The sequence below is a fragment of the Xyrauchen texanus genome, chromosome 3 (assembly GCF_025860055.1).
Source record: "Xyrauchen texanus isolate HMW12.3.18 chromosome 3, RBS_HiC_50CHRs, whole genome shotgun sequence".
In the NCBI taxonomy this organism is placed as follows: domain Eukaryota; kingdom Metazoa; phylum Chordata; class Actinopteri; order Cypriniformes; family Catostomidae; genus Xyrauchen; species Xyrauchen texanus.
Window position 1 is genome coordinate 31831699 of NC_068278.1, and position 15085 is coordinate 31846783.

At 42.7% G+C, this 15085-nt stretch overlaps 1 protein-coding gene across 2 annotated transcripts in view; it reads right to left on the minus strand.

Annotated features, from left to right (window-relative positions):
* Nucleotides 1–7349: 7349 nt before the first annotated feature.
* Nucleotides 7350–15085, minus strand: part of nalf2 (NALCN channel auxiliary factor 2) — an 8109-nt gene continuing 373 nt past the window's right edge. The window contains exons 1-3 of one of the 2 annotated variants that reach the window (XM_052109359.1): nt 14383–15085; nt 14072–14243; nt 7350–7989 (exon numbers count right to left, since the gene is read on the minus strand). The exon at nt 14383–15085 is cut by the window's right edge and continues 373 nt beyond it. In XM_052109359.1, coding sequence (XP_051965319.1) covers nt 7682–7989; nt 14072–14243; nt 14383–15085 — 1183 coding nt within the window. In that variant the 3' untranslated portion in view covers nt 7350–7681. Of the gene's footprint in view, nt 7990–14051; nt 14244–14382 lie in introns of both variants that reach the window. The other variant, XM_052109369.1, reaches the window with a different exon arrangement.

Genomic DNA, 15085 nt, shown 5'->3' on the forward strand with positions numbered 1-15085 from the left:
CGGCTGCAAATTCCTCAGCCGAATTCGTGAGCCATAGGGCTAGGGTGGAAGGACATCCATGGTTCACGGGTTTGTGAACTCGCATTGGAGAAGAAGCGCATGCGATACACCTGACCTGCTGTTCTGTGTTACTGAACTTACCTGTTCATACCTGACAAAACACAGGACGAAACCGGCTCAACCGGGAGATTGTAAAATCTCGCAAAAGTATTGGGTGTTGCCCAGCCCGCAGCTCTGCAGATGTCTGCCAGAGAGGTGGCATTGGCCAGTGCCCACGAGGATGCCACACTCCTTGTAGAGTGCTTGTAGAGAACCCTTTCCTCATCTCGGCTGGAGGGACAGGCTCTATCACGCAGAAGGGTTCATGCCCTGCACTGAGGTGAAGCGGCATGAAGTGATGGGTTGGAAAGTGCTAGCCACGCGTCCAAGCTCCAGGCGAGGGGCATCAAGGGGATGATTGTGTCTGACATACCTAGGGGTGGTGCCTCGCAGCGGGGGAGCAGGCAATGCCACGTCGAGGAGCATTGCTTTGACCCGAGGCGGCTGCACTGAGGGGAACCTCAAAGCCCTTACCTACCTCCACGTACCAGGCATAGGGCGGGTTAGCAACTGAGGAGGAGGGGCTCTTGGGCTGTCCTCAAGACTCATCACAACCGGCTGGCCATGGTTGTAGGTGTGGCGCGGCAGGGCGCACTTGCGGGGAGGAAACAAAAGGAAACAAAGGACTTACCTTCCGGCCCTCCACCGGAGAATGGAGTGGTCTGGGTAGCAGCTCCGTAGTGGACATCTCACTCCCTGGGTCGTCCATCTCATGGGCGCTTAGGAGCCTTCCGGGTCCTCGTGCCAGGCCGTGAGGCGGGGGGCATCAGCTTCCTCCGAGGGGCTCTACGCTAGGGCCGAGAACTGGGCTCAGGCTGTGGCGGAGCCGCCTCCGCGTACAGGATCTTGAGCCGCTCCAGGGCGAGATGTGCTGTATAGCCTCCATCTGTTTCTTCACCAACGGGAACTGCTGGGCAAAGTCCTCAACAGTGTCGCCGAATAGGCCAATCTGGGAGATGGCCACGTTGAGAAAGCGAACATTGTCAGTGTCCCTCACCAAGGTGGACATCGCCTGCCCGAGTGCTCGCACTGTGACCTTCGTTGCCCAGAGGGCGAGGGCGGTCGCAAAGCACAGCTCTTGCAGCACGATCCTGCAGCACGATCAAGAACTCATCCTGTTCGCCAGGCCTGAAAGAGACGTTAAGCTGGCCATGAGGCCAGCTGGTCTCATCTCGGAACTCAGTGTGGGCAAACGAGTGTGCTGGGGAACAGGAGGTCCTCGGGGATTTACCTGGCGAGACTGCGCCCATTGAACTTCCCAAATCACCTCAAGCGCCAGCTGGGCCGGCCTCCGGTGGCTTTCCCCCAGAAGAAGGAAAGCCATGACCGCAACTTTGTCATGGTCATGTTCTCGCAATGAGAACCCGAACCATCCACGTATGCTGCCTCAGTGTGATCGCGGCCCAGACACGTGAGGCAGCGCCTGTGGCCGTCGGAGGCGGAGAGATAACGACCACATCCAGGAATCACACAAAGACAGAAAGGGATCTTTAAAAAGATGCATCTTTAAAAATAAGTTCACGTCAATGTGTTGCTCTAATAGAGGAAAATATACTATTTTAAGAAATGTATACTCTTTTAATAGGCTGTTGAGCACCCAATGGAGCGCCTAATTGTGTAGAAGGAGAGAAAGCCGCTGGAATGCACCGTATATCCTAAAGCATATGCTTCTTTCAGAGGTGAATGGAACAGCAGTGGGATTTAGCTCGCTGATACACAACTGCTCGGCTCCGAAGAAAAAATCTGAATGATAGTGGGCATTCCAGCTCCTTTTATACCTGTATGTCTGGGGGAGTGGCATGCAAATTCTACTCGTCAATTCTCATTGGCATTTTCTCACAGCGCTACCCCTAGTGTCACTACATCGACACAACGTCGAGTGAGTGACAGAATGGGAACTTAAAAAAGAACCTAAAAATAACCTAAATTAAATATTGTGTCACACCAACTAATACATTTAAGTAAAACCATTTTCTGGGAAACTCAAATATTTAAGCATTGCCAACTAAAGGTTTTTAGGTAATATTGCTTAAAATTCCATGTGAAACTCACTTTAAAAAATGCTTGCAAAAATGATGCACTATATCTTTAATACATCCAGCTAATTCTTTTTTTGAGTCTGTCTCTCTCACACTCCAACAATGTCCTCTAACAATTCAAGACGGATCTCTAAAAGCAGACATTACAAAATAATGTTATAAAAGTACTATTTCCATAGCTCAACACACCTAGAAAGTCTGGAACAAGTTCTAAACACACACGCATCTACACATACACACTTATGGACAAACAAGCACAAGAGCACGCACACAAAAATACTTGCCAAACAAATACACACACACTCGCAGACATGCACACACTGACACACAATGCACCAAACCCAAAAAATAAATGCTGCCAGGAATATGCAGGTATGGGTCGTAGGCCCTTGGACAGTTTAAATTAAATTATACAAATTAACTTAACAGAGAATCCAGCTCATATGAGCCTGGAGAGGCTAGAATCTGGGTGCTAAAAGTTTAAGAAAACAATAATTACACACTCGCACACAGATGTAGACATCTCGGGAAACAGAATGTTCTAAAGCTTTGTGTAACAATAGTAAATGATGATTTGTAGATTAAAGGAATATTTCATACAAAAATTTTAATTCTGTCATAATTGTCGTATTATGTAGAATACAAATGATCTCACGCGTCTTTGCAATACAATGGCTGTAAATAGTGCATTACTTTAAAATAAAAAAAAGCTTCACATGTTCAAACAAGAACTTGAACCACTGTCAACAAGCTTCTCTCAGTATAGTTCCCATGAACGTGCAATGGACGTCAATATTTTTGCTGAAAATTACTCAGTTTCTCAAATTGTCTCAAATATCTTTCTCAAAAGACTTGAAATATAATGCACAAGTCACATGGACTACTTTTATGATACTTGTGGGTCCTTTTTAAAATAATTTTCAAGGTTTGATACAAGTTAAGCACAATCGACAGCATCTGTATCATAATGTTGATAACAAATTATAATCATTTTGACTTGCCCTCCGTTTCTTAAAAAAAAAATACAAAATCTGGATTACAGTGAGGCATTTACAATGGAAATTAATGGGGCAAATCTGTAAACATTTAAATATTCACTTCAAAAGTATAGCCACAAGACGTAAATAATATGCGTGTTTACTTTCTAACCTTTTCTGTGTAAAGTTAAATCCAATTTTACAACTGAGTTGCCATGGCGATATAAGGGCATGTAATCCCACAAAACAACAATTTAAACAACTGTGTGATTATTGGAGGTACCCCCTCCCCACACCCCCCTTGAATATACGCCTCTGCATCCATTTGATACTACTGTTTATTAGTGTCTTTTGACCTTTTTTCAAACAAGTATTATTTTAACTACAGGCAGGCAACTAATATATCAGAGTGGGCTTTGCCTAACCAGAACTGATTTTTGATCAGCCTGCAAGATGCAAAACACCTATACGTGCAAACTCCCCATTCACTATGAGAAAACACTGACTCCTACTGGCCAAAACACTGTAGTATCATACAATCCACACGCAAAAAGGCCTATCACTGTGTAAATCACACACGAAAAACATGCACTCACTTAATTCAAATGAACGATATATATATATATATGGTTTATTGGGTTGCCACAGTACCAACTCAAAATCCATAGGCCTACATGGAGATCAGATGGCATCAGAAACAGAATCAGAGTGACTCAGTGCTCATGCAGATCATTGGACATAGGATAACATAAGAGTTCAGATCCTACAGCAGATATCTTAGAAAAAAGGCCAAAATCAGATCTCATTTAGAAACAAGCAGCATGTGAACAGATCCAGTGACTCAACACACACACTTTATCTCTCAGGCTTCAACACACTGCTCACATTCTCACAGAAATGTCCAGCTGCCCTTCTGTAATTTTTACCTGACATTCTACAAGCTGTGTGATACACACATGTGGAGGAAACAGCTGAAGAATTACTGTAATCTAATTACTTTTTAGTAGAATGTATTGTAATGCATTACATTTTAAATACTTGTAATCAGATTAAAGTTACTAAATTTCAATTAATTTACTTACTTTTAAGTACATTACTTGGGTTACACATATTACTTAAACAATATTTATGTAGAATAGAACATGAATTATACTTAAATCTACATCTGTTTTTCATGCATTTCTTTGTGTATGTGTATGGCTTGTGTGACAATGAACGAGGAAATATAAACATTATTTTGAATTTGTTGAGCGAAGAAACAAAAACATTTCTGTGAAGTGTTTTAAAAAGTAAATAAAAAGTAATTAGTATTGTGATTAATTTTTTGTTAAGTAATCAGTAAAGTCAGTAATCAGATTACAAATTTTAATTAATTACTTGAATTACAGGTAATTAATAATTCGATTTAATTACTTTTGAGTATTTTAGGCAACACTTTTTCTATCCCTATCAAAAGAAAGTGAAATTATCAATATTATTTTTATATATTATATTTTTTTGTTCGCTGATGTAACAGCTGTTTGGTGAAATGGTCTGAAAACACAGTTACAGTTTCTGTTACTACTATAGTTACTACATGAGTGTTCATGGTCTTAAAACTATCTCAAGATTTTCAGTAATTACAGTGCAATTAAGTGTATAAAACAATCAGTTTAAACTTTATTTTAGTTTCCTTGTTACAGTGTAATTACTAGCATGAGTACTAAGTTATATTAATTAACAACATGTACTTACTATAGGTTTATGGTTAGGGTTTGTTTTAGTTGCTTGTAATTATGCATAATTTACTGTTACTACTATAGTCATTACATGTAATATGTATAACAAGGCCACTGTGAAATAAAGTGTTACCAACAATCCATATGAAAGCATTAGGAATAGTTGAATAAGATTTAATTGGCCTTTAATTTATGCAATGCCATTGGATACCTTTGACATTAAATCACCATATTAAAATAAACATTTGCATACAAAATATCATCATATTGTGGATACCTCACCCTCAGAGTCGGACATGTCCACTGCACTCTTTATATCCTCTGTGTCTGCAGTCGTAGTACTATTCTAGGCAATCTATCTCCAATGCTCTTTCTTTACCTCCCTGACCTGCTTCATAGTCAGACAGTCAGAGCAGAAGAATTAAATACAGTAAATATCTCCACTTACTATGAAAGTGGATAACTGACCAGTATGCAAAGTACCCAAAAACCACCCTATCTGTTTGATGTAATTTTTTCAAACTTGTTTTCTTGTTGTTATTTGAGAGTTTGTACAGCCGTGGCCAAAAGTATTGGCAGTCAATTTTGTGTTTTGCAATGTTTGCTGCTTCAGTATTTGTAGATTATTTTTTCACATGTTTCTATGGCATACTGGAAAACAATGATAAGCTTTTCATAAGTTTTAAAGGCTTTTATTTGCAAAAACACTCAATTTATGCAAGAGTCAATATTTACAGTGTTTACTCTTGTTCTTCATAACCTCAGCCTTATTAGTGCTCGGAGTTGATCACAATTTGTGGGCTTCAATTTGTCCACTCGCCTTTTGAGGATTGACCACAGGTTGTCAATGGGATTAAGATCCGGGGAGTTGCCTGGCCACGCATCCAAAATTTCAATGTAATGATCTCCGAGCCACTTCATTATCACTCTTGCCTTGTGACATGGTGCTCTGTCATGCTGAAAAAGGCACGGATCATCACAAAATTGCTCCTTGATTGTTGGGAGAAGTTGCTCTTGCAGAACGTTTTAATACCATTCTTAATTCATGGCAGTGCTTTTGGCAGAATTGTGAGAGAGCCCTTGGATGAAAAACAACCCCACACATGGATGGGCTCAGGATGCTTCACTGTTGGCACAACACAGGACTCATGGTAGTGTTCACCTTTTCTTCTCAGGACTATCAAAATTCCAGATGTCACAAACAGTTGGAAGGGGGCTTCATCAGAGAAAATATCTTTGCACCAGTCTTCTGCTGTCCAATCCTTGTACCTCCTGCAGAATTTCAGTCTGTCCTTGATGTTTTTCTTGGAGAGAATTGGCTTTTGCTGCCCTTCTTGACACCAGGCCATTGTCCAAAAGTCTTCGCCTCACTGTGCGTGCAGATGCACTCACACAACCTGCTGCCAATATTGAGCAAGCTCTGCACTGTTGGTGACATGATTCCATAGCTGATTCCTCAGGAGGACACTCTGGGACGTCCTGAAGCCTTCTTCACTGCAGTTGAACCTCTCTCCTTGAAGTTCTAAATGATCCAGTAAATGGTTCGTTCAGGTGCAATATTCTTTGCATGTGAGGCTATTTTGATGCAAAGCGATGATGGCTGCACGTCTTTTTTTAGAGGTAATATTGCAAACTAGAACACAATGATTGGAAGCACTTCTTCCCTCCTTTTATAGCAAACAGTCTGATCTTATAATCCAATCAGAATGATAGAGTGAATTCACCTGACTAGTACTCATTCATACTTTCCCAAGTGCTGCTGATATGATTAGTGAAATGATGTTGGCTGGTCATTTTGTACCAGGACCAAAAAAACTGTGAAATTTGGGTTTTTGTTATAAAGTTATATTTTTGGGCCAATTAAGATTTTTTGGAATTATTTAAAATGCATCTAATAACTCTGCACAAGAATCTAGAAACAATGTGAATTAACACCACAACAACTGAAGCAGAAAAATGTGCAAAACACAAAATGTATGTCACTGCCAATACTTTTGGCCACGGCTGTAGACCCGTGACAATCCACATGGAGTAGGTTTGTAATGCTTCCGAAGTTTTCCCCACAATATTTTTCCAATTAATGTTTTGGAAGAAAAGCATCTGCTAAATTGTAACTATCAAAGCCCCCTAAACAGCCCCAAAACATCAAGACTTACATAAAATTAATGAGAGTGAGAGGCGTTAATATGTGTTGGCTAGAGCAGTGTGTGGAAGCCTTTAGAAAGAGAGTAAGAGGGTTGGTTACAGAACAACAGGCATAATACAGAAAATAATCCTGTCAAAAGAATTACAAAAAAGTTGAGAATGCCATCAGAAACTGCTCTTAATTCAGAATGTATAATTTCTGTATGTCCTATGTCAAATGTCCCGAGACACACAAACTAGCCTTAACTTTAGATTCTCATGACCACTAAAAAATACAGAAAGCTGGCTCAGTGAAAAAGTACACACACACACACACACACGCGCGCGCGCGCGCGCACACACACACACACACACACAAAAGTGTGTTGGTCAAAGAGTGTTGGTTTTATTAGAGAATTGTCCACACATTCTTTATACATTCATTTTTGTTTCCATGAATGTTGTCTAAAGTAAAACAAGATTGTCATTAATGAACTGTGTTTTAACATGTGGGGATTAGGCCTGACAAAACAACCAAACACTGAAAAACAGATAAAAACACACTCAAATAAACACACACAGGCTCAGATCAGGCCAGATATTCTAACCCTCAAAAAAGACAAGCACCGACACACTACAGCATTGGTGAGTCTTCCTGTGTTTCCCCAGGCATTTTGCAAATGATCATCTCATGAACAGCAGACAAAAACACTGTTACAGTTCCTTACTCCTCCCTCATAGGAACGTCTTCATGAGGTACTATGGTCTCCAAGGAGCCAGTGCTGCAATGCTGCAAAGTTGTTATAGAGATGACAGTTTGTATTAAGAAGAGAACAAGCACACACAGTTTTAATTTACTGCCATGGAGACGACTTGTACATGACACCGCTCCTGATGATAACCTCCTATGCAAAGAAAATGAGCCCGGGAGGTGTGTCAAAGCACATGCAGCCCCTACGACCGAGTCACACCCACTCCATCTGACATCACAGCAATCTGGACCCTGACTGGAAAAATACTCTTCTTCCAACCCTGATGAGGAGAAAGAGAAAAATTGGGTTTACCCAGACTACAAAAACACCACCAAAATTAACAAAAAATACCACATATTTGAAATGTTGGTGCAGAAAATGTCTTGTGGTGAATTGCTCAGTTTATGTAATCTGCTTAACATTTGATCTATTTCATAATTTTCTATTCTAGGTCAACCAATTTGTAACCATTTAGTGACCACAATTATGCCTGTACTATAATGGGGTGATGAACTCCATTATATGTCCTTTGTAGGCTTGAGCTCAAAACAAAGGGATGCTAGGCAACATGTTAAATAACAACTGATGTATTTCATAATTTTCTATTCTAGGTCTATCTAGATTTAGTGCTCCTACAGACACTGTAGTGGCCTGTAGCAGTCATAAATTTGTATTCATTGTATTAGAGGCAAGTGTTTTTGAAAACCTAAAAACACACTCAGCAAAACACTGAATGTGAAGAAAACAGCTCCAAAACTTTTAAAAGTGATTATATAAAAATCTATGGTAATGGTAGTCAGCAGAGATTTTTATCATCTAATGTAGCGATTGGCCAATTATTTCAAATATATTCTAGCAGAGCAGTTGTTTTATTACTCTATGATTTTTGTGCATTTTTTACAGCTACTTTTGTATTTGCTTTCGAATGAATTATAAATATTTTTTTGACAGCCATAATTGCTCAACTTTTAAATTAAAATATCTCATTTGAGGTATTTGACATAAAAGGATGGATAACACTTTATAATAAGGTTCTATTTAGGAATCATGAACTAACATTGAACAAATATATATTCAAAATATAAATAAATAAATTAAAAAATTTTCATCCTCTTAAATTTAACACTGCAGACTGATAGTTGCACCAGCGCATTTTGTTCATTGTTAGTTCATAGTCTATTAACTAATGTGTTAACACATATAACTTATGATTTTAAAAATGTATTACTATATGTTGAAACTTGGTGTTTCAACATGATGGTTAATGTTAAAGTATTATTCATTGTTAGTTCATGTTAAAGGTATAGTTCACCCAAAAATGAAAATTCTCTCATCATTTACTCACCCACATGCCATCCCAGATGTGTATTTTTAAAAGAATATCTCAGCTCTGTACAATGCAACTGAATGGTGAGCAGACCATTGAAGCTCCAAAAAGGAGATAAAGTCAGCATAGAAGTAATCCATTTGACCCCAGTGGCTTAATTAAAGTCTTCTGAAGTGATCCAGTTGGTATTGGGTGAGAACAGACCAAATGTATAGCACACCGGCCCTATAGCCTGGGAGGCTCGAGAGGCGGAGCCCTGGGTGGCTCGAGAGGCGGTGCCCTGGGTGGCTCGAGAGGCGGAGCCCTGGATGGCTCGGGAGGTGGAGCCCTGGGAGGCTCGGGAGGCGGAGCCCTGGAAGGCTCGGGAGGCGGAGCCCGGGGAGGCGGAGCCCGGGATGGCTCGGGAGGCGGAGCCCTGGGAGGCTCAGGATGCGCTGGCTCTGGGACGGTCGCGGCTACAGGCGCTGGCTCTGGGATGGTCGAGGCTACAGGCGCTGGCTCAGGGACGGTCGAGGCTACAGGCGCTGGCTCTGGGACGGTCAAGGCTACAGGCGCTGGCTCACTGATGGTCGGGGCTGCAGGGCAGGGTTGCAGGCACTGGCTCACTGACGGTCGGGGCTGCAGGCACTGGCTCACTGACTGTCGAGGCTACAGGCGCTAGCTCTGGGACGGTCGAGGCTACAGGCGCTGGCTCTGGGATGGTCGAGGCTACAGGGGCTGGCTCTGGGACGTTTAAGGCTACAGGCACTGGCTCACTGACGGTCGGGGCTGCAGGCACTGGCTCGCTGACGGTAGGGGCTACTGGCGCTGATTTGTTCGCAGAACATTGAAGGCAGAGTCATGGGAGGTTCTGGGGACGGAGCCATGGAAGGCGGAGGCTGGAGAGCAGAAGCCTTTCCTCTGCTGACAACGCTGGGTCGCTGACAGTGGCAGGCGTGGGCTCTGGCTCGCTGACCGTAGCAGGCGTGGGCTCTGGCTCGCTCGGCTTTCCTCTCCTCCTCCGGGCGGACGAAGCTGGCAGCGCTGGCTCGTTGGCCGAGGCAGGCATGGGCTCGCTGGCAGGCGGGGCAGGCATGAAGGGACGAGCCATGGAAGACTGGGGGGTGACTACTGTGGGAGGAGAGGCAGGGTCCTCCTCAACGATGCCCACAGTGAACGGCGAGCCGCAAACCAGCAGAGTCTCCTCCACGAATTCAAGGAGTGTCCAGCGGCGCGTCGCCGGTGGTAGCCACTCCTTGAGCGAACTGTTCAGGTTAGCCCTGAAGAAGACCACAAGGGAAGTCCGCTACAAATCGCGAATGTGGCCCTCCACAGGACGGTCCTCTTGCATGAGGCTGAGCAGTCGACAGTTCGCTTGAAGAACCGCTAGATCCATATTTGGTTGATCGTTCTGTAACGTAAGCAGGAGGAGGCAGACGAGGAGTGCGGATCTAAATGCGGGTTTTATTGATCAATAGTGGAAACAAATCAGACAGGAACAAAGGAAACATCCACGATGGGAAAATGAAACCAAAACATGAAAACATCAAGGGAACACGAACAGGGTGAACAGGGCAAAACATCAACATCAACATCCAACATCCACAAACAACGATCGACCAGGACTGGAGGAACAGCAGGGTTTAAATACACAGACACGATAATGACAAAATGACATGCAGGTGAGAACAATAACAAAGTGCTGGCAGTGATGAGGGCCGGGAATCATGGGAATTGTAGTTTGTGACGGTGACAAGAGAAACATGGGGCAGACAACCGGGGATCGTGACATTAAGCAGGGCTCGTGTTGTGCTCGCTGTGGCACCGCGTGAGAGAGATCTCTCTCTCTCTCTGACTGCGAATAGCTAAATTGCATCACAGACAAATGGGTCCGTATTTTTATACATAGAAATGCTGGCGAGATAAAATAACTTTCTCTTTATAGCAATAATAAATGTATATTCTTAATTTCTCCAGTACCGACAGCAGAACCGATAACGTCCGAGCTTACCAAAGCCAGTCCTTCAATAGCCTATAGTGCGTTGGTATCTTTTTTATTACTTATTTCTCTGCATTGAGTGACAACCCTCTCAAATGTAAGACACACAAACAGAACAAATAAAAGTCTCAGATTCACTGTCTGTAATTGCAAAATTCTTGCTTACTTATTGTGACATGATAGCAACCCTTCTGCTGTGATAATGCAACTTCAACTACGCTATCAATATCCAAAGTAGCCGAACATCATGTCGCCTATCGCGTTTGTCGCGTTTTTTCTTGAAGTTGGCAGTAACATATCAAAAGTTTTTAATTATACAGGTGAAACTCGAAAAATTAGAATATCGTGCAAAAGTTCATTAATTTCAGTAATTCAACTTAAAAGGTGAAACTAATATATTATATAGACTCATTACAAGCAAAGTAAGATATTTCAAGCCTTTATTTGATATCATTTTGATGATTATGGCTTACAGCTTATGAAAACCCCAAATTCAGAATCTCAGAAAAATAGAATATTACATGAAATCAATAAAAAAAGGATTTTAAATACAGAAATGTCGGCCCTCTGAAAAGTATAATCATGCATATGTACTCAGTACTTGGTTTGGGCCCCTTTTGCATTAATTACTGCCTCAATGCGGCGTGGCATGGATGTTATCAGCCTGTGGCACTGCTGAGGTGTTATGGAAGACCAAGATGCTTCAATAGCGGCCTTCAGCTCTTCTGCATTGTTTGGTCTCATGTCTCTCATCTTTCTCTTGGCAATGCCCCATAGATTCTCTATGGGGTTCAGGTCAAGCGAGTTTGCTGGCCAATCAAGCACAGTAATACCATGGTCATTGAACCAGGTTTTGGTACTTTTGGCAGTGTGGGCAGGCCAAGTCCTGCTGGAAAATGAAGTCAGCATCTCCATAAAGCTTGTCTGCTGAAGGAAGCATGAAGTGCTCTAAAATGTCCCGGTAGACGGCTGCGTTGACTCTGGACTTAATAAAGCACAGTGGACCAACACCATCCGATGACATGGCTCCCCAAACCAACACAGACTGTGGAAACTTCACACTGGACTTCAAGCATCTTGGATTGTGTGCCTCTCCATTCTTCCTCCAGACTCTGGGACCTTGGTTTCCAAATGAGATGCAAAATTTGCTCTCATCAGAAAAGAGGACTTTGGACCACTGAGCAACAGACCAGTTCTTTTTTCTTTAGCCCAGGTAAGACGTTTGACATTTGAAGCCCATGTCCAGGACCCGTCTGTGTGTGGTGGCTCTTGATGCAGTAACTCCAGCCTCAGTCCACTCCTTGTGAAGCTCCCCACACATTTGAATGGCCTTTTCCTGACAATCCTCTCCAGGCTACGGTCATCCCTGCTGCTTGTGCACCTTTTTCTTCCACACTTTTCCCTTCCACTTAACTTTCTATTAATGTGCTTTGATACAGCACTTTGAGAACATCCAACTTCTTTTGCAATTACCTTTTGAGGCTTTCCCTCCTTGTGGAGGGTGTCAATGATGGTTTTCTGCACAACTGTCAGGTCAGCAGTCTTCCCCATGATTATGAATTCAACTGAACCAGCCTGAGAGACCATTTAAAGGCTCAGGAACCCTTTGCAGGTGTTTAGCTGATTAGAGTGTGACACTTTGAGCCTACAATACTGAACCTTTTCACAATATTCTAATTTTCTGAGATTCTGAATTTGGGGTTTTCATAAGCTGTAAGACATAATCATCAAAATTATATCAAATAAAGGCTTGAAATATCTTACTTTGCTTGTAATGAGTCTATATAATATATTAGTTTCACCTTTTAAGTTGAATTACTGAAATTAATGAACTTTTGCACGATATTCAAATTTTTCGAGTTTCACCTATACATATAGGAGTTATAAAAATTTAATCCTTACGGTATTCTCCAAGGAACTCCTATCTCCTTCCTTAGGCACTGGATGAGGTCTGCTCACTCTGCTGGAGTGCGTCAAACATGTGTTCCACAACAACACTAGGCTGTCCACAGATGCGCCTGCCTAATAATCGGCTTGATATACTTGGATATTGGCCGATGCCGATTATGTAAAAAAAGTATTACCGATAATCGGTCGAACTCTACTTCTGTGTGCTGAATAAACGGATTTTGTGAGGAAACAGTTAATCACTTAATGATCTGACCGTATGTCTGCTAATCTTCAACATGTTTTACACAATACAATCCTTTTGGAGTGAACTATTCGAGGAGTTTCCAATGATAAAATTGCGGTTTTATAAGAGAAGTCACAAATGATTTTGCGACAGGTAAGTGTCAGTTTATGGCTCTCCCCATTCTTTTGTATGGTATACGCAACCGTGACTTACTGATGTAACAAGCTAGTTGTATGACCTGTCCTATGCTAATAGTGCAAACGTTGTTTCCTCTGTATAGAAGATCTCTGATGCTAGATGCGCTTTAGGCATTGTAATATAGCTTGAAATCATGATCACCAGTGAGGCTGCTGGATCGCTTCAGAAGACACCACAACCACTGGTGTCTTATGGAATATGTTTCTGCTGACTTTATCTGCTTTTTGGAGCTTCAAAGAACTAATAACCATTCACTTGCATTGTATGGACATATAGAGCTGAGATATTCTTCTAAAAATATTTTTTTGTGTTCAGCAGAAGAAAGAAAGTTATACGCATCTGGGTGAGTAAATGTGAGATTTTTCATTTTTGGGTAAACTATCCCTTTAACAAGTTTCTGACACTGCTATTCTACCTGTGCCTGGCAGTCTTACTACTAACGGAGCGAACAAAACAAAGTTATTCTTGTGTTCTGTTGTTAATTATACTGATACTATGTGCAAAATCTCCTGTGGTGAGTCTAAGCAGGTAACTGAAATACTCTAGGTCAAACACCAGAAAGAGTGATCAATGAAGTAGGCTATCACTATTGTGCCCTCTAACAAGCACTTACTGTAATTCCTTTTTGATCAAAGGTAACCAGCATATTACATAGACATTTATAAAAGTGTGTGATAAATATCTAATAACCTGTGCCTGTGTTACCTGTGTTGACTGAAGTTTACCTGCACAGAGAAAGCTGGGCAGGCCGGCATACAGCAGGCGGTCGTTGTCAGGAAGGATGTATGGGCAGTTGGCTGTGACCTCACCACAGTAGTGCTTGCACGGGAGCCACCTTACACATTGCCGCTGGGGAACCGGAAAATATTCAGCACAAAGCCAGGCTTTATACACTGCCTGCAGCACATACAGACAAGCATGATCTTATTCACATGTATTCTGTATATAACACCAAAGCAATAACACACAGGCAGCAATGCGTAACACATCTTTATACATTAAAGTGCGTATGGGATAGAAAAGGAGAAATTCTCACCTGACACAGGCGAGTGTGCGCTCGCACGGAGTAGTCATCCGCCATATATTTGCGCGTAAGGATGTTAAACTCCTCATATTTTTCCTGAGCGTGTTGGTCGAGCCGAATGTAAGCGTGAACACAAGCGCTGCACACATCCCCGTCCTCCGGTCCGCCGCTGAACAGGTCACGAACGACACGGGCCAGGTTGCAGTTCATCCCGTCCGGACTGGTCATGCTCTCCAGCAGGTCCGCTATTGTCAACGCGTCACAAAATGGCAAGCTAAAATTCCGGAAGTACTCTAAAAACGCATGTGGCGACATTGTAGGCATCAGCACAGAATAGGAGGAGCCCATCGAACCGCTCTTCTGCCGGTAAAGCGTAGAGCACGCGGACTCCAGCGGCGCGCGGCGCGGTGCGTCAGCCTGTACGCACTCCGGCCCGTTTTCTGTCAGATTGTTTAAAAGAACCCCACATTCCTCATCGCGTAGGCCCTCTTGGGCGTAATGACTCGCGTTGTTCCACGTCCTCCGGTGAGTCCGGTCTCTGGAGCGGAGCTTGCCTCCCGCACAGAGCCAGAGGTGATCGAATAGTAGCGCCGTGAAAAAGAGCAGGGATGCGAGGCTCACGCGCCATCTCTGCGCCTTCTCCGGCTCCGCGCACGGTTTGTCGATCGGTTCGGTCACGCAGCAGATTTCTAACTGGGCGTTTATTTTCCTTCCA